The sequence below is a fragment of the Budorcas taxicolor genome, chromosome 1, assembly GCF_023091745.1.
Source record: "Budorcas taxicolor isolate Tak-1 chromosome 1, Takin1.1, whole genome shotgun sequence".
Taxonomy (NCBI): Eukaryota; Metazoa; Chordata; class Mammalia; order Artiodactyla; family Bovidae; genus Budorcas; species Budorcas taxicolor.
Genome location: NC_068910.1, coordinates 171,783,059 through 171,803,501, shown reverse-complemented (window position 1 = coordinate 171,803,501; position 20,443 = coordinate 171,783,059). Strand labels below are relative to the sequence as shown.

General features: G+C 45.7%; 1 protein-coding gene across 2 annotated transcripts in view; it reads left to right on the top strand.

Annotated features, from left to right (window-relative positions):
- The first annotated feature begins 716 nt into the window (after positions 1–716).
- The window catches only part of SCHIP1 (schwannomin interacting protein 1), a 151,403-nt gene continuing 131,676 nt past the window's right edge, over positions 717–20,443 (top strand). Inside the window, exons 1-2 of one of the 2 annotated variants that reach the window (XM_052662755.1) lie at positions 717–983; positions 2,121–2,813. In XM_052662755.1, the coding sequence (XP_052518715.1) occupies positions 717–983; positions 2,121–2,813 (960 nt within the window). Of the gene's footprint in view, positions 984–1,791; positions 1,904–2,120; positions 2,814–20,443 lie in introns of those variants that run through there. The other variant, XM_052663493.1, reaches the window with a different exon arrangement.

The following is a 20,443-nucleotide window of genomic DNA, read 5'->3' as shown; positions in this document are numbered from 1 at the left end:
GTAGTGGCTTGGTCCAGACTAGAATTCACAGGGAATAATTAGTAACAGGCCCAAATCTGGAAGTTCAAGGAAACTGGTTTTCCCCAATCTAGTAAAATTAAGCACTGATTTTTTTTCTTGTTCTTCATTTTCTTAAAAAAAAAATCTTATTGAAGTACAATTGACATATAAAATTATTAGATGTTTTAAGTGTCCACCATGGTGATTTCATATCTATAAATTATATATATATATGGGACCCTATATATATATGGGGCCCCCCACCCCTGCACCTAGTTACATCCATCACCTCGTGTATCTTTTTTTTTTTTTTTTGCCTGTGGAAGAACACTTAAGTTCCAAGTACTGTTTTTCATAATCAGAAAAGAGGGCATTTCCTTCTTCCCCAGAGCTGGCTAACAGTTTCTTCACAGGAAACTCGCAATCCTTAAAAGATGCTCTATGACCCAACTCCTTTTCCCAAGTGTCAGTTCTTTCATTTCATAGAACCTTGTTCCTAAAGAGGATGAGCTAACAAACTAACGCCGTTGCAGTGTTTCGAAAAACCCAGCAGACGTTTCTTTCACTCGGTTTTCCGAAAACCTGAAGGAAGCCAAGCCACGCGGCATGTGACCTGACACCCACCTCTTCCTCTCCTTTAATGCCTCCTAGGTTGGAGGTGGCCAAGGCGGACTTCGGAGGCATGTCCAGACCTTTAGAACAGATTCCCCACCTCCATGCCAGACACTAGTCCCATCTGCACTCCTCTGTTCCTCATACACACACGTCTCATAGGTCATTCTCAGAGAGCAGCCAGGAAGGGAAAGAAAACGTGTGCTAAAGCAACAGGTTCCACCCACAGCCTGAACTTGGAAGGGGAGGCTGGAGCCAGGCGACAGGAGCTGGGCGGCGGAGGGAGAGGAAGCGGCGAGGAGGAAGGTGGAAGGGAAATGATGGTGCATGACCACGGAGCACACGTCACTCGGGCTCCCACATGGGCTCGTGTATGTGCGCGTGTAGGGGGAGGGAGGTCCTGCAAGGGGTCACCCGGGGACTTCCGCGTGGGTTTCGGAGGCAGGGGCCTGCGCTTTGGGGTGCCGGGAGGTTTAGGCGGGGTAGTGAACCCCGCAGAGAGGGCTTGAGGCGCGCGCAGGAAATATGAGTGTGTTTGGGGGGTTAAAATTCACCACTCTCCCCAGGGAGCCGGCCCTGCTAAGTGGCCATGTCTGCGTCCCTTTGGCCCCCGAGTCCCCTTCCCTTGGGCCTTTTCCCGGCCCCTCCAACCTCGTCCCCTCCCGGCCTCCCGCCCCAGCCTGCGGCCGAGAAAGCCGGGAGAGCGGACTCCGCCGCGCCCGGCCGCCTCTGGGCATGCTCGGTGGCGGGACCCGCTCCGCGCCGGCAGGGCGCGTCCTCCTTCCCCCAGGGCGGCGGCGGCGCCTGCAGCCACGGCCGCCGCGCCCCGGCCCCGCACACCTTTGGGGGCGGCGGGAGCCACCCTGCCCAGTGGGAGCCGAGAGGGCCCCCCACCCGGAGCCTTCCCGCGAGCAGAGGCGGGGCTGGCTCAAGGGGCGCGGAGGCGGGAGTGAGACCTCCGAGCTGCCTGCGGTTCCTTAGAAAGTAAAGCTCAGCTCGCTAGCGGAGCCGGCCTCCCGGCCGCCGGCGGGGGCGGGGCGGGGCCGGGTAAGGGGTGGTCTCCGCGCCTAGCGCGAGGTGCGAATTTAGTAGCCGCCCACCCTCTTCTTGGTGCCCGCCCCCAGGGAATTAGAATTCTCTGGGAAAGTGTCTGGTTGTCGGAGAATACCGGGAGCGGGGTGCGGGGGCGCACCCGGCACAAAATGGTTAAAAAAGTCCACGCGCGACCAGGGGCCCCTGTTATGAAAAGTCTGCGCGCCAGCGCCTGGGCACCCTCTTTGCTGATTTGAGGGTCAGTAGTCCGGAGGAAATCCGCTCGTCGCAGGGGAAAGGATGCGATGAGGGAAGCCTCAAGCCGTGCCGGCTCCCACCCCGACGCCTTCTCGGGGGCGCACCTCCAGCCTGAGGGGCGCGGGGCACTACTGGGCCGGGGCGTTCGCGGCGGGCGGCGGGCGGCCGGCCGGAGCAGGCTCGGTCAGCGGCTCACTCTCTCTGCCTCCTCCCCCCAGGATTACCGAGAGGATGGGATGGATCTAGGCAGTGACGCCGGCAGCAGCAGCAGCAACAGCAGCCGCGCCAGTTCGCAGTCCAACTCCACCAAAGTGACCCCTTGCTCCGAGTGCAAATCCTCGTCGTCGCCGGGGGGCAGCCTGGACTTGGTGTCTGCCCTGGAGGACTATGAGGAGCCCTTCCCGGTCTACCAGAAGAAGGTGATTGATGAGTGGGCGCCGGAGGAGGACGGGGAGGAGAAGGAAGAGGAGGACGGGCGCCACGAGCGAGGGTACAGGGATGACCGCTGTCCGGCCCGGGAGCCGGGGGACGTGAGCGCCGGGACCCGCAGCGGCGGGGGCAGGAGCGCCACCACCGCCATGCCGCCCCCGGTGCCCAACGGCAACCTCCACCCGCACGAGCTCCAGGACCTCAGGCACAATGGCAACGTGGTGGTGGCCGGCCGGCCGAGCGGCTCCCGGGCCCCGCGCCGGGCAGTCCAGAAGCCCCAGCCGGCAGGGGGCCGGCGCGGCGGCCGGGGCCCGGCGGCCGGGGGCCTCTGCCTTCAGCCCACGGACAGCGGGACGTGCGTCCCTGAGGAGCCCCCGGTTCCCCCTATGGACTGGGAGGCGCTGGAGAAGCATCTGGCTGGGCTGCAGTTCCGGGAGCAGGAGGTGCGGAACCAAGGCCAGACGAGGACCAACTCCACCTCCGTAAGTTGGCCGGGGTGCGTGCTCACGCGCGCACACACGTACCCACCCCGCGCACGGCCCGCACGCTCCCTCCCCGCGCTCGCGCCAGCCGCCGGCCCCATTCATTCAGCCGCGAGGGTGGGGGCCGGGCCGGGGAGGCTGTCTTCTGCTTCCCCGGGGTACGGTTGCTCAGTCTTTGAGCTGTCTGGGTTTGCAGGATGGGCGGAGAGGAGGGAGGGGCAGACAGAGGGCAACGGAAAGTCGGGTTAGTGGAACTGGCGACTCATTTTAATGGAATTACTTATGGAGACGAGACTGTGAGTCACTTGCCTGAAAATAAATCCGGGGAGATTTTGGCACCAAAGCCGGTACCCTGCGGGTGATATTTCAAGTCGTAATACTCGTGGTTTTGTCAAGCGTGGCGGGTCTCCCTTCGCTGCCACTGATGTCTCGCCCATATATAGGCTGTCCCTGCGCAGAAGCATGCATTCGCCTGCCCACACCTCCGGTGAGGCAGCACGCGTTGTTCCCTCTTGACGTGTGTGCGGATGCTCCGGAATTGGAATGGGCTGACCGCCCTACTCAGACTTTTTTCCTTTCTGAAACCCGACTTATTGTTGACCTGCTAGGATAAGGGAGTGGTTCTTTCCTCTGTCGGCTGACTCACCCCACTGTCCGGTGAATCCCTCCTAGTTTTGATAAGGAGCCACTTGCAGCTCCTTACCAGAGGCTTGTGCCTCAGTTCAGGAAACTCAGAGAGGAAAGGGTACTAGAGTGGAAAAGAGGGAGGGAAGGAAGGCTGCATCTATAAAGAGAAGCTCTGGCAGGTTCACACTTGTCTCGACATCTCTTTTTGCCCCTGAGAGGAGAGCAGATAAATGACTTAAAAGAACAGCATTATGAGAGTAGCTCCTCTATTTATCACTGTTTCGGGAGAAAGCAACAGTTGTAATTTGAAATCATTAATGACGATCGTACGTGGGGTTGAAGGGTACACAGTTTAAATGAGAGTCTCTCTGTGTGTGGCAGCTGTGTGGCAGTGTGGGAGAATGCTTGCTTGCAGGTGTAATTTTTGGCTTCCTTGCCCCAGGGCTACTGGAAATTGGGTGCATGCACTTATGACTTCAGGGGTAAGGACAGTAACTGTGTTTCACAGAGAAATTGGCATGGTTTCTATGAGAGAGAGCTCTTGGCTGACAGAGCCTATTGGTTAGTGTCCCTTGAGAAAGTACCTATTAAATTAACACACTCGTTTTAATCCCAGCTGTTTACCATGGCCACTAGCAGACTCGGAATCTTTCCATTACAGCCAGTACTTGCTCTTGTATATTGCAATTCAAAACATCCTTCTCCCACTTAGTGCTGAGAAAAAATATCTGATTAAGCTCCCTGGACTTAAACAGTGACTTGGAGATAAATAAGTTTCCTTTACTATGGCCTGACATTTTTACATTCCAGGAAAATGTAATCATTGGGTTATGCATGCAAAGTTAGGGTTTAATGATGACAATGAGCTCCATTATTCAGAATGTTCTTGAGCACCCATGTTGTTGTTGGTCAGTTACTAGGTTATGTCTGACTCTGGGACCCCATGGACTGCAACATGCCAGGCTTCCCTGTCCTTCACTATCTCCTGGAATTTGCTTAAACTCATGTGCATCGAGTCGGTGATGCCATCCAACCATCTCATCCTCTGTCGCTTCCTTCTTCTCCTGCCCTCAATCTTTCCCAGCCTCAGGATCTTTTCCAATGAGTTAGCTCTTTTCTTCAGATGGCCAAAGTATTCGAGCTTCAGCTTCAGCATCAGTCCTTCCAGTGAATATTCAGGGTTGATTTCCTTTAGGATTGACTGGTTTGATCTCCTTGCTGTCCAAGGACTCTTCATGACTTCTGTGCTAAATTCAAAGTCTGATTCCCAGGGCTGCAGTGACACATGTGTCCACATAGGCCTGGAATTATGGTGAGCAAGGTAGGGATACAGATTGACTTCCTTCTAGGAACTTAAAATCTAATGGCTCGCCTAACAGACCTGCTTCTGCCAACACACACACACACACACTCCTTTCTAGCTATTGTGGAGACTGAATCTTTCCTTCTTGGGCCATCTTTGAAACCTGAGGTGTCTTGTCTCCTCGCCTAGTAAACAGTTTGCTTGTGTGGGTTCCTCCTCCTTCCTTCCCTCACCCTCCTGAAGATGTCCCCTCTGGGCATTTCTTTCACAGAAATTTGGGTTCCATTGCTCTAAAGCAAGTATGTGTACAGGAAAAATGGGAGGGGGAAATGGCCTTTGAGGTTGTTGAATATTGAATTTTTCCATAGTTTGGAAAAATTTGAACAAAACTACTAGCCATTATTGGGTTCGAATAGTGATTATCAAGCTGTAAGTTCTCCCTGAAATCAGCTTATCACATTTTTAAAAAATAAAATTAAATAGAATGTACTACAGTGACTGATTTTTTTTTGAAGTTTTATTTCAGTTGTATGTAGACACTGGGTTACAGTGTAAGATTTCTTTTGCTCTGTGGGTCACTGTCATAAAAGTATGGAAAACACTGATTAAAATCCTGTTTACTTCTGCCTGGAATAAGTGTGAGAATTTATAACCCTGGGGACAGAAGCTTGAGAGTCACAAAGGTGTTGGTGTGGAAGAAGTCTGTCTTGAAGGAACTGCTCAAATCGAGTGTTATTTTTTCAGTTCAGTTCAGTTCAGTTCAGTTTAGTCTCTCAGTCGTGTCTGACTCTTTGCGACCCCATGAATCGCAGCACGCCAGGCCTCCCTGTCCATCACCAACTCCCGGAGTTCACTCAGACTCATGTCCATCGAGTCCGTGATGCCATCCAGCCATCTCATCCTTTGTCGTCCTCTTCTCCTCCTGCCCCCAATCCCTCCCAGCATCAGAATCTTTTCCAATGAGTCAACTCTTCGCATGAGGTGGCCAAAGTACTGGAATTTCAGCTTCAGCATCATTCCCTCCAAAGAAATCCCAGGGCTGATCTCCTTCAGAATGGACTGGTTGGATCTCCTTGCAGTCCAAGGGACTCTCAAGAGTCTTCTCCAACACCACAGTTCAAAAGCATCAATTCTTCGGCACTCAGCCTTCTTCACAGTCCAACTCTCACATCCATACGTGACCACTGGAAAAACCATAGCCTTGACTAGACGGACCTTTGTTGGCAAAGTAATGTCTCTGCTTTTGAATATGCTATCTAGGTTGGTCATAACTTTTCTTCCAAGGAGTAAGCGTCTTTTAATTTCATGGCTGCAGTCACCATCTGCAGTGATTTTGGAGCCCCCCAAAATAAAGTCTGACACTGTTTCCACTGTTTCCCCATCTATTTCCCATGAAGTGATGGGCACTTCCTTAAAAGCTGGGTGTGGAATTTGATAGAAAACAACAAAATTCTGTAAAGCAATTATCCTTCAGTAAAAAATAAATAACATAAAAAGTTGTATGCAGGTTTCCCTGGTGGCTCTGGTGAAGAATCTGCCTGCCAATGCAGGAGACACGGGTTCAACACAGGTTCAATCCCTGGTCCAGGAGGATCCCACATGCTCCAGAACAATTGAGCCCAAACACTGTAACTGCTGAGCCTGTGCACTAGAGCCTGGGAACCTCAGTTACTGAGCCCATGTGCTGCAACTGCTGAAGTCCGTGTACCCCAGAGCCTGTGCTTTGCAACAAGAGAAGCCACTGCAAGTGGTAAAGAACCTACCTGCCAATGCAAGAGATGTAAGAGATGAGAGTTCAGTCCCTGGGTCGGGAAGATCCTCTGAAGGAGGGCATGGTAACCTATTCCAGTATTCATGCCTGGAAAATCCCATGGACAGAGGAGCCTGGTGGGCTGTGTCCACAGGGTTGCAAAGAGTGGGACACTACTGAAGCAACTTAGCACGCACGCACTGCAATGAGAGGCCTGTGCACCGCAGCTGGAGAGTAGCCCCTGCTCTCCACAGCTGGAGAAAAGCCCACGCAGCAGCGGAGACCCAGCACAGCCATAAATAAATAAATCATTTTTAAACAGGGCTGTATGCAAATATATTTAAGTGAAGTTAATACATAGTACTGAGAGGAAGGGTATAAAATGAAAAAGAAGGGCACCTCTTTTTCCTCTGTGAGGAGACCCAAATAAGCTATTCCCACCTCACGACTTTTGCCTGTGCGGTTAGCTCTGTGTGGAATTGAGTGACTGGTTCCTTGTCGTCATCTCAGACTGTACTCAACTCACTTCCTCGGAGAGGCTGTCCCTAAGCCCCCTCCCAAGTGCAGCATAAGGCACTCCACCCTCTACCCAGGCATTCCTTGTGTATTTTCTTGGTGCTTGTCACTGCCTGACATGATCGTATTCAGTTCTTCATTTTTGGTCTTCTTAGAATCGAGTTGGAATGCAGTGGGCTAGCCTGCATTGTTTTATTGCTGTAACCTAGTATCTGTGTTAGTTCTTGAATATTGAATGAATGAAGTGTTTATAAGACTCACATGCCCCAGACCTAAAAACCAGTCCTCTTATTGTACTGTTGAGAAAATTGAGCCCCAGAGAGGTTAAGTGATTTGCAGAAGACCCCAGTAAGAAAATCATGAAAGGGATTTTGTTCTTTCTTCTGTTGCTAGATTGGGGTTTTTTCCTTTCTCCAGTTGTGGGGTTTTGCTTAAAATTAATTGAAATAAAAGGAAAGTGCTTCCACCTTCCTGAAATAACTTAAAGGGTTTCCTAATGGCAGGTCCTCTCTTGTGTTTCCTCAGTGTTAAGGACAAGTAAACTAGGAGATCATCAAAATCCCATGACTTTATGAGTCTCTTCTCACAGACAGGCTTTGGTTGGTTTGGTTTGGTTTGAATGGAATAATATTGAGTTCTGTCCATCAAAGCAGTGACAGCCTCCTCACCCTTGTTCATGCCCCTTTCTTCCTCTCACCTACAGTGACAGGCTCAAAACGAAGGACTGAGATTGCAAAGATGTGTTGACAATCAGCTGTCTCTAATCTAGGGAAGATTTAGAGGCAAATTTAAAAACACAGTGTTTGGGTAGGATGAAAAACCTAGGGCTGACCTTAACTTTGTGACCATTTCAAGTAGCTAATCTCTTTTGCTGCCAGTGGATGGGGAGGAGCGTGGATGCCCCTGGGAACTGTCTTTGGTGTCAGAGCAGGAGGGGCCTGGGGAGTCTTGAAGGAGCCTCTGGTGACCTGACTTCCTGCTGTCTTCTCTGAGCCGTTCCAGCACAAACCTGCATGGCCTCAGATGGCCCAGCCCCTCCTCAATGTCCAGCCCCTCACCTTGATGTCAGAGCCTTGAGGGCAGCGAGGTCACTTTGTTCCACTGCCTTATCCCCAGTAGCTCCCTTGGGCCCCAGGGATGCCTGGCATTATGGAGGGGCTGGGTAGGGGGTGAGGTTCCATCCAACAACCAGAACTATTCCCCGAAGTCTCCCCTTCAGTTGGCCAGACCTCACCCCCATCCCATGTCCCTGTGTTTCTCATGGTCCTGCCCTGCACCTGCAGGTGTGTAAAGGCTCTTGGTAAACTCAAGGGCCGCACGCAACCCAGAACTAGAACACCAAGTTATGTGAGTCCTGCCCCCATATGTTCACTGTGCTCTGCTGTGCTTAATCGCTCTGCTGCTGCTGCTAAGACACTTCAGTCGTGTCCGACTCTGTGCGATCCCACAGACGGCAGCCCACCAGGCTCCCCCGTCCCCGGGATTCTCCAGGCAAGAACACTGGAGTGGGTTGCCATTTCCTTCTCCAATGCATGAAAGTGAAAAGTGAAAGTGAAGTCGCTCAGTCGCGTCCGACTCTTAGCGACCCCATGGACTTCAGCCCACCAGGCTCCTCCGTCCATGGGATTTTCCAGGCAAGAGTACTGGAGTGGGGTGCTGTTGACTTCTCCAGCTTAATCGCTCAGTCATGTTCAATTTTTTGTCACCCTATGGATTGTAGCCCAGCAGGGGTCCATGGGGATTCTCCAGGTGAGAATACTGGAAAGGGTTGCCATACCCTCCTCCAGGGGATCTTCCCAACCCAGGGATTGAACCCAGGTTTCCCATATCGCAGGCAGATTCTTTACCATCTGAGCCACCGGGAAAGCCCATTGTCTTCCTGCCTACTCTTTGAGAACTGGTATGGACAGCTCTTAGGGAAACCTGAATTTCTCTTCCTGTTTCCCTCTTCTGAACACATTCCCAAGTGGTCGGCTTTCCCTTTCTCCTGCTTCTCCAGGACCTTAGTTTGTCACAGTATCATTCTTCTGTCTCCCCATCACCCCAAGTGGAGTTGGGGTGCCCACTGCCTCAACCTACTCCTCTTCCTAAATGGAGTATAACTTCACTCCTTTTTCTCAATGGTCTTCCTGTGAAATTTTTTCAGGCTTTGTGATACTTCATGTTGAGCCTGTTCTACCTCTGGAAAGTCACTCCTTTTTTCTCCCTTTGACTTCTCCTTTTGATTTTTTATTAAAAAAAAAACAAAAAAACAACTCCATTGAGGCAGAATTGACATGCAATTAACTGTACATTTAAAGTATGCAGTCTGATGAGTTGTGACTTATGTGTACACCAGTGAAACCATGGCTAAAGTCGAGGTAATGAACCTATCTTTCACTCCCCGAAGTAAACGCATGCTGCTTTGTAATCCCCCCATTCTGTCCCTTGGCAACCGCTGATTTCATTTCTATCACTGAGTTAGCTTGCATTTTCTAAAACTAATGTAAAAGGAATTATATAGTATGCACTCATCTTTTTGTCTGACATGTTTCAGTCAGCATATAATTATTTTGTGCTTCGTCTGTGTTGTTGTGTGTGTTAATAGCGCATTCCTTTTGATTGCTGAGTCCCATTTTGTGGATATACTCTATTGCCCAGTTGAGGGACCTTTGGGTTGTTTCTATTTATTTGTTTTTGTCTATAACAAATAAAAGTGTTATGAATATTCACATACAAGTCTTTCCATGAACAGATTCTTTTACTTCTCTTGGGAAAATACCTAAGAATGGAATGACTGGATTGTATGAGAGGTGTGTGTTTAACTGTTTGAGAAGTTGCCTGTTTTCTAAAGAAGTTGCCCAATTTGATGTTGGCTTCCTCTCCCACCAGTTGCTGTATTCCTCCTATGTTCTTGGGGACTGGCGGGACATGTCTCTTCAGGTGATTGGAGTAACTGCTCCCCTCTGCCTTAAGAGAAAACCCCAGCAAAATACCAGGATCACATCTTATATCCAACCTGCAGTCATTATACTCATTGTTCAGAAAAAGAAAAGGACTCGTTTTTAAATTAGAATTCTAATTGTAGACCTGAAACATTTTACTCGCCGTTTTATTATTTTTTTTACTGTCTATGACAGGTACATTTCCCTCTTTTAATGAGAAGATGAGAATAATTTTAATTGACATGTTAATTGAAAGTAGATTCTCCTGGTGAAGTTATTTCCAAAGTACGTGAAAGCAGTTTTTCTTTTTATTTGTTTGTACTATTAACCAGTAGCAAACTTTAAATTACCTACATTTCTTCCTACAATAGTACTAATTACAGGTTGTTTTCAGTGTATTCTGTAAGAATTACAACCCAGTTACTCCTCCATCAACGACACTGCTAAAGTAGCTTTGAATGGCTAAGTAGTTTGTTTGCTTAGTTACTTAGGCTATGTTTAAAGTACATGAATTCTTGTTTTTATAGACTAAATTAAGACATCTTTATTATTCCTGCAAAATATAGTAAAGTTTGTATTTAATAAGTTATGTGATTCCTCAGCCTGGGACACCACAGTGAAAACATTCTGAGTGGTTTGCAATTACCATTTATCCTTCTTAGCACGACGTAACCGTATTACAATCACTTTTTTTTAAAACCATAACTGGAAATGATTGGGGCTGACTGTATTCTGTGTATCACCTTACTTTGAAATATTTAGTGTCATCACTGTCTGCTTTTCTAATTTATGTTGATTCCTGTTTAAGAGCTGCAAGGCTGCTCTATCCATTAGCATGTAACTCAAGAAAGAAATATGATTGGCTTTTCCAAAAAAAAAATAGGTTGCAGGTTAACCATAGGTTCTCAGGCTCTGTGTATTTCAGCTACCATCAGATAGTTCACCCAGCTGCAGAAGAACCTTTGGAAAATATTGTAGTTGGATTAAAGGAAATCTATGCCCACCGGTTGGTTTGCACATCATGGTCCTTTAGAACCTTCTGAGGAACAGTCATGGTGCAGATCTGAAAAACAGATGCAGATATGCTCATCACACATTCTCTGAGCTGTCTGAGCATCTCCCCACTGACATCGCATACCTTTCTTTCCTCCATCCATTTCTAGCTCAGCCTGCACTTTCAACTTCAGATCCTTTGCCTGATATTCCTTGTGACTTCACTCCCAGGAAGGCCCAGCACGAGCCCTTTCCTCTATAGCAGGACCAGAAATTATTGGCCACCAAACAGCCCAGCACTGTCTTCCCCAAGGACAGCTCTTGGGTGACTTAGGGCCTCACCGCTTTGGGAAGCCGTACCTGATCATCTCAGCTCTGAGCAACTTCTCCTCTGAACTTCTTATTCCACTTAAGTTCCACTTTCTCATTCTTAGGATTTCAAAAGCTCATCCCCGGCAAAACTCAGACCAGATCTGTCAATTTCTGCTTCCAGGCATTCTCTTTTTGTGGGCATATCTCTTGTCTGCCCCACTATTTTAAATCCTTCCACCCCTTCAAACACATACATATATAGGGTTGGGCATTTTCTGAGGACTAGCCATTTGATTGGAGAAGGCAATGGCACCCCACTCCGGTACTCTTGCCTGGAAAATCCCAGGGACGGGGAAGCCTGGTGGGCTGCAGTCCATGGGGTCGCTAGAGTCAGACATGACTGAGCGACTTCACTTTCACTTTTCACTTTCATGCATTGGAGAAGGAAATGGCAACCCACTCCAGTGTTCTTGCCTGGAGAATCCCAGGGACGGGGAAGCGTGGTGGGCTGCCGTCTATAGCGTCACACAGAGTCAGACATGACTGAAGCGACTTAGCAGCAGCAGCAGCCAGTTGATGGATGCTTGTTATCTGTATTAATGCATTTTGTACCACCTGTTTAGTTTTTAAATTTGCTCAAAGCTGCTATACTATGAGCTAATTCATAGGACTATGAATTAGTCATAGTCCTAATAATAGTAATTCCAGGTCCTTCCTTAAGAGCTTCTCTAAACTCTGTGACATTACATTTGCATTTTAAAAGAAATTTGTTTTTACTCCTGGACCTTTGCACCAAAGACATGAATGGTTTTATTTTCTTACCTCTGAAATTCAATCCTAAGATTTGTTGTTTTTTTTTTAAACAACAAGGGCCTTTGCAAATGTTTTTCTTTAGCTGCTTTACGTTCCTTGAGCTCTTAGGACTGATGACGCTTTATACACTTACTGCTTTTATACTGTCAGTCACTGGGAGATTATTTTGCACACAGCTTTTGGAGAAATTCGAGTGTCAAATATGAAACTGAGCATTTTTAATAGAAAAGTAGTAAGATGTTAAAGATAGAAAGGATCTAAGAGGTCAACTCATCAAACCGTCACCACTTTCAGAGGAGGAAACAGGCTTATGACGATTAAGCGTCTTCACCTACCTTCCTCAACCCAGGACTGACCCGTCTCAGGTCACCTGGCTCACAGTTTCCACTTTTAATGAACTCTGTCCCCTTCCGCTATCTTTTTTTTTTTTTTTAAAGAAAATCTTTTCACAACTTAATTGGAGGATAGATCCAGCCTCATCACTTAAGAGCTTCACGACTAGAAGTAGATTCTAATTTTTATCACCTGATAGAAAAGTTTCATTTTATTGTTTTTCTCTTTTTCTTTTTAAAACCCATATTGTAATACAATTATAAACTTGGTCTCTTCCATTCAGAATTTAGCTAATTACTGTGTGTATTTCTACCAACAGAACAGTGTTCTCCTTGAGCTGACAGATTTTTTTTCCTGTCCTTTCTTATCTGTAAATACCTTCCTCTGACTGTCCACCCTCCTTTCCAGCACTGGGGGACACGCAGTCCTCTCCTCTCACGGGTTCAGGGCTAACTGACCCTTGAGAACCCTGCAAGGACTCACCTGAGCTCCAGGAGACAGAGCAGGAAGCTGCGAGGGTGAGGGCTCACCGTTGAGTACATCACTTCTGTTTACAGTCTGTCCATTGACTGTCGGGCTGTGAGGTGGTGCCTGTGTTCAAAGACAGAGGAGAGAAGACCTCTCTGTGACTCACTCCACAAGGTGATTGATTTTGTTTTGAAAATGATTTTGTTTTGTCTAGACAGAGTTTTGGGCTTGCCTGGTGGGTCACATGGTAAAGAATCCACCTGCAGCGCGGGAGACCTGGGTTTGATCCCTGAATTGGGAAGATCCCTGGAGGAGGCAGCCTACTCCAATATTGCCTGAAGAATTCCTATGGATAGAGGAGTGTGGCAGGTTGCAGCCCATGGGGGTCACAAAGAATCAGATGCAGCTGAGCGACTAAGCACAGCACAGCACAGAGTTTCAAGTGATCATTTATTATGAGCCTCCAATAGAGCAAAATGACAAAAACCAAGAAAAAGACTAGAAATAAAGGCATTTATGGAGTTCAGGAGCAGCCCATGGAATAGTCTTCATTAGGACTCTGGCTTCTTTAGAATATGGGTGAGAACTAGGAATAGAAAAATGGATGTCAGGGAAGGGAGATGTGTTTGGATTTTTCTGTTGCCTGTATGATGTTTCTTACTCTTCCAGTTAAATCTGTAGAACTGAGCCATCACTCTTTATTCTTGTCAGGTCCAGAAGAGGTGTGATAATTCACCTTCACTTGCCAAGCTTCATCAAATCCCTAAGTGTGCTCACTATTCCAAATGTTCTTGTTTGTCTGCTTTGTTTTGGTTTGGTCTGATTGCTATTTCACTTTTACGAGTGTTTCTGTTATTTTCTTGTGTATTTCTTTGTTAATTATGTCCAGCATGTGTTTTCACCCATCTTTATCACTTGTTTTGCTCTGTTTTCATTCATAAATGTTTTAACCTAATTTTGTTCTCTCCTCCTGACCTGTTTTTTAATATTTGTGTTATTTAAGTTATTCTTATTTTTTCCTACTTCCATGGTATTTTCTCAGTGAAGTATATGTGATTCAAAAGGTGATGATTTAGGTTAGGAACACCGAGGTGATAGGAATGAACTTGACCAGTCTTGTTCGGCCCCTTGTTCAGGTTGATGGTTATTTAAGTACTTGTAACTAAAATATTTTTTAGTTATATATAAGTGGCATGAGGTTATTCTTAAACCAAAGCTTACTGGGAGTGAAAAAATTACCAGTTTTCTTCAATCTAGCTTTGTATATCAGATTTCCTATTAATTACCTCTTGTATATGTCCATTTTACTTATGCCCCTGTATCTCCATCCAAATATTTTATGTTTGTAATTGAATGGCCTTTCTGGTATATCCATCATCAACAATATCATGTTCATCTTTCTCTCTTTTTCTATTTTTTCAACATCTTTCCTTAATATTTATGGCTCATGAAAGTGATTGTGAATCTGCCTTGGGGTATTAGCACAGTATACAAAAAAAAAGCTTCAATTTTTATGGATTACAGGGAGCAATGCATTAGTCAGCAACTGATTTCTGCAAATTCATCACTTCAATAGTTTTATTACCCATGTCCTAATAGATATGATTGATTCTTCAGAACTCTTCCTTGTAGAAATAATGTCTTAGTTATTCACAGACTTTTTGACTGTTTTTTCTTTCTTTTTTACAAAATGTTACAAAAAAGCTTCTATCAAGAAAGTGTGGGGACTTGGGCTTTTCCAGGTGATGCTCCATTTGCCCAGGTGGCTGGGGTTTGTTTTCAAGATCTTTGAGGAAGAGCAGAAAACAGAGCACCGTTTCTGCAGCCTCACAGGCAAGCCTCCAGAAGACGGAGTTTCTGCCCCTATCTCCCGGACACCCATCAGCCAGGCCGGTAGATCATTGTCCCCACAGCAGCACATACCCATCACTTCCTCCTCCAGGACACCCCTCCCCACTGTGATCTGCAGCCTGCCTCTGTTTCCCTTTTAACACCTGTGCAGATGACCTGTCTGAGAACCAGTGCAAAGTCGGTAAGAAAGTGGCTCCTCTGTGCTGGGTACCTCTGGTGGCCAGAGTCCCTGCTAGGTTCCCTCATGGACCACTTGGTGATGAAGAGCTGAGGACAGGCACTCTCCCAGCCAGCTAGCTATGGTCAGGGCCCACCTGCTCACTAGTATGCTGTAAACATGTCCCGAACAAAATGACAGGTAGGTTGTAGCAGCTTCTTGATTCTGTAACTTGATTCTGTTTGCTTCTTTGTTTGCCATACATGGAAAGAACTTTGCTGTCTAAAAAAATTTAAAGGGAATGAGGTAATTTCCTAATAATTCCTGAGATCTCTAGCCGTGTTGTAAATTTAGATTTGAGGTTAAAGCGTCAAAAAATAAAAACAGAAAAGCTGCTGTGTTATGAGAGGCTGGGGCATTTTAAATGTCAAGTGCGGAAGCATAAGAGTTTGTACCTCCTTTTCTCCATCCATAGAAAGAGTAGTGTTCAACTTCCTTCTAAAATAAGAAGGGTCTGGGCCTCTGGGAACCTGGCACAGTGTCTTCTTAGAAAAGAACATTAAGGCCTCATCTCCACTCCTATAAAAATAACATGTTTTCAAATAGTTTCAAAACCAACATAGCCTTCTGTTTTTCTCCTCATGGTTCCGGTGGCTAAAAATTATGCCACTTATGAAAATTACAATTTTTTTTCTTTGTGCAATCTTACATAATTTGGGTCCATTTTGACCTGGTCTGACATTTTATTATGAGTAACAACATCTTAAGTGCTCTGTTCTTTTTATTTCCACTCCGAAATTGGTTTTGTGAGGAGTAAGAGAAGGCCACTGGGATTTTATTTTTAAATACTTAAATTACGTAAATTATGTAACCATTCATCTCCTGTTAGAGTTGTCATCTGGTCAACAGCGGCCCTACTCTCTGACCCAAATAGCCCTTAAGTAAGAGCTCACTCTAGAAGAGTAATTTTAGGCAGCAGTAACTTTAAGTTTTTCTAAATACTGGCTCTCCTATGGTATGGTGTTTTCATTAGATGTATTTTTCTTGTGTTTCATATAGAAACTCAACAAAGCAAATGTATAGTGGTTGTGCTTGTACTGACATATAAGACCTCTGCAGAAATTCTAGTACTCTGGAAGCAAATTGAAACTCTCTAGTAAACAATCACACTGAAAATGTGAATATTAGAGCTGGAAGGGACTCCATAGCAAAGGTAGCAAATTCTAATGCTTCCAGAGGCCACATTGGGAACTAATGAGAGCCGCGGAGGATGGGTCCCAGGGACAGAAGACAGCTGTTCTTTCATACTCCCAACTCGTTGCTGTGCCAGGCAGAGTCTCAGAGCTCTGATATGTCAGGAGAAACCCAGGACCCAGATTTTTAGGAAAAATATCTTGGATACTGGGGCTTCCCAGGTGGCTCAGTGGTAAAGAATTCACCTGCCAATGCAGGAGACACAGGAGATGCAGCTTTGATCCCAGGGTCAGGAAGATCCCCTGGAGAAGGAAATGGCAGCCTGCTCCAGTATTCTTGCCTGGAAAATCCCATGGACAGAGGAGCCTGGCAGGATACAGTTGCAGAGTCAGAGGGACACTACTGAGCAACTGAGCATGGATGCATTTTGAATACTAAATGCACTGCAAATAACTTTAAATAAAGACAAGTTTTGTGGAATTAAGCAGATCTGCAGTTCAAAAGGTGCCCTTGAGCTACCAGTTTTCCATCCTACTCTTAACCCAATCCCTTCATTTTCTCAGTAAGAAAACTGACAGCCAAAGACATTAGATGACTTACCTGATGTGGGGATGAGATGAGGGTAACTTGCTGAAAAATTTGATAAGGGTCTAGAAATGAGAGATCTTGGGGAGGAAAACTCCTGAAGGAGTGTTGGCCTGATTTGCTGACACCAGAGAAACACCTCCCCCACTTTCAGTGCTTAAAGTAATTTAAAGCAGTAACATCCAGAGAAAAAAAAATAAAAGATACCTTACACACCTTCCTCTATTTCACTTTATTTTTATATACATTCCATTACTTAGAATTTTATTTTCTCTTTCATCTTCAAAGCAGTTCAGAATTGATTTGCTATTTGGATTTGGGGTATTTCATTATTTGCAAAGGATGAAAAGGGAAGGGCTCTTTAAGAACAGATTGTCTTAAGCATAAACATGTGTGTGCATACAGACCCAGACACACTGCAGGATATGTGGCCTCAGTTCTTTTATCTTCTGGAAACTCATCTGAGACCATTTAATTCCAAGGGGTGACAGTAGGGGTGAGTTCTAATAAAATTTCTTGTTATATAGAATCTAATGAAACTTTAATATTGCTGAGTTGTTTTGAGTTTTTATTTAATTGTAGCTGTTACTACATAGTATTTAGGAGGACCTATTGAAAGTATAGTTTTGTTTTTTTTTACTCTTTAGAACTATTGGCTTTATGTCCAAAGTCAACAGATTTCAAACAAATGAGACAAGTTTGAGGTGGTTACTTCACTTTCCTTTGAAAAAGGAAATAGAAAATGTTCACTTAGCTTTTTTAAAACAGACTTATTACCTGGGAATAAATTTAGATTTACAGAGATGTTAAAAAGATACAAAGATCGTACCAGTTTCTGACTATCCTTTACCAACTTCCCCTGATGTTAAGATTGTATATAATATATATTATATATAATATGCATATATATAATTATTAAGAGAAATACATTTGTTTTTAATATTTATTCAAATATAATAGTTTGTGAGTGTGAGTCATTTATAACTGTGGTACATTTGTCAAAACTAAGAAATGAACATTGGCACAGTATTATTATCTAAACTGCAGGCTTTAATTGGATTTCTATTAGCTTTAAAAATTAAGAAGTATGTATTAAAACCACCCAACAAAGCTAATAAATAACATATAGGCTGTGGCTTGAGGAGAGAGGGGAGAGCGAAGTGCTTCATATTGTCCCTCGGCTCCCACAAAGTCATCCCAAGCAAACTTGAAACTCAAACAAGTTCTGCTAGCGTGTTTGCTTTGTAAATGCATTTTGAAGATGGGACTCCCAGCTTCTCTTCCAAGGAGGCTGCCTTCTCTCTGTCTCTCCTCTGAAGGAGGAAACCTGTGTCATGAAGGGACAGGAGAGCCAGGTGAAGAGAGAAACATATACACAGGCCTGTGGAGGGGAGGCTCTTCCAAGCAGGAAGGCGGGAGGCAGGGGGCTGTCCTGAGCCATCGCCTAGTTTCGTGGGCTGTGGCCAGCCACAAGTTGTCACTGTCCTTTGGAATGTTATTGGCTCGCCAACTTCTGAATCTTTTGTTTACTTGTTTTTTTAATGAGGGAGCAGCATTTTGGCTTGAGAGTCTCGTTCTTTAAAGTAAAGGGTCTGGTGGAATTGGAAAGGCTCTGTGAGCCCGCAGTGGGAACATTCCAGCAGAAGGGAGCAAGTTAGGGTTGACTAGAAAGAGGTGTAAGTGATCTGGGGGACACAGGCCACTCAAGATGGGAAATGAGGGAGGGTCATGAGGAACACGTTGGGGATTTCACAGACTAAAAATGGTGAGGAAAGAGGTTTGAGACTTGTGAAAATGAAAAAGGAAAGAAAATTGGCATATGAGAACGATCAATATTTGCGGACTGCTTGAATACTCTGAATTTTCAAAACTAAACTGGTAATGGGCTCCAGGCATAGTTTTCTCAGCCATAGAAAGATGTCCCTGTGACTCAGTGACTTCTCATAAGGAGGGTTTCCTGGTTACTCATTCCCTGCCTTTGGGTGGCCTGGTTTGGCTGACAGGCTCAGTGATTTCCTCTTAAGGTTTGTTCAGATTTCCCAGAATTCTTTGTTAATTACATGTTCAATGTATTGTGGATTATGCTACTACTAAGTAAATGTTCTTTTGGTAGAACCCATATAATCAAGTTGAAAACTGTGTGTTCTCCAGACCAAAATGGTTGTTTTTTTTTTCTTTTTTTTAAATTGAAGTATAGTTGATTTACAATGTTGTACCAGTCTCTGCTGTATAGCAAAGTGTCTGTTATACATATATAGACATTCTTTTTTATATTCTTTTCCATTATGGTTTATCACAGGATATTTCAGACCAAAATTGTTTTGACCCACTGCTTCAGTTTATGTACTCCTTTGAAATTCACTGGACGCTATGCTTGAAGACAGAACATACGGCCATCACTGACCTCTGTATTCTTAGGTTCTTGCTCCTCTGGTGGATGTGCCTGGGGTTTTTTTGCCTGGCATGAGTTACCCTTCCTAATGCCACCTATGTTCCCCTTAGGGAGTTAACTCTTTGCTGTTGTGTGTGATTTTGGTGGGAGGACAGTCGCAAGTGGCTGACTCCTGTTCTAGAGACCTCGGCCCAGATTCCCCCTCCCCTGACACTGTTGCAAGTGGAGGAGGCCCCCTGGGGCTTTGGGCCTAGTGCATTCCCTGTGAGGCCCTCAGGAGCAGTGGGAGGCCTCCTTGAGCTGGTGACAGCCGCTGAACCCCTCCCACAAGGGGACCATGGCCATGGCTTCGCCTTCCCTATCTTTCCCACCTCCCTGAGTTTCTCAGTGTCCATCTCCTGTTGATTCTGTGAGCTTAAGTCAGCTAGGGTTGGTCTTATTGCTTTAAAATCAGGAACTCTAACTGATGAACCAGCTCATCAGTCACAGAACCAGGCCCTGATATGCTGGGAAAGACTGGGTGCAGAAGGAGAAGAGGGCAACAGAGGATGAGATGGTTGGATGGCATCACCGACTCAATGGACATAAGTTTGAGGAAACTCTGGAAGACAGTGAAGGACAAGGGAGCCCAGCATCCTGCAGTTCGTGGGGTCGCAAAGAGTCAGACACAACTGAACAACAACAAACTGATACTAAAAAGCAGTCTCTAAACTTATGACTCAGATTCAAACATGACAGTTGTAGGCCCAGTAGTACTAAGTACATGCCTCTAAGGTATTTTGAGTCTTTCACAGAATCACTGAATATCAAAGGTGGGATGGACCTTAGAGCTCAGCTGGTCCAAGGGAAGGGTAACTCACACTGGGCTCTCAGTTCTTTCCATTTTTATAGGTAAGGAAATAACCACACAAAGTGAAAGACTTTCATGGTGTTACAAATAGAACGGGCCACACTGACACCTACACTAAGACCTCATGATTAATCTGCTCAGGGCATCTTTTCCTCCTGCCCTCCCTCTACTTCTCTGGCCCTGGTGCCATGGTACCCACTTATCGGGTGACTGGCCAGAAGTAAAGTCAGCATCTGTAACCCTGAAGAGCATCAGTGACCTTGGAAAGGAGCAAGCCTAACTGGACCACATAGGGCTTCAACCTACGGCTGGTGGTATTAATATTAGAACCAGTATTCAAACACTGAGCTGAAGGGTGCCCTCTGATGCCAGTCCAGATGTGTCCTTTGTTTTTTATTCTTTTTTAAAATTAATTTTTATTGGAGTATAATTATTTAATGTTAGTTTCTGCTGTACAGCAAAGTGAATCAGCTATACATATACATACATACATTCCCTCTGTTTTGGACTTCCTTCCCATTTAGGTCATCACAGAGCACTGAACAGAGTTCTCTGTGCTACA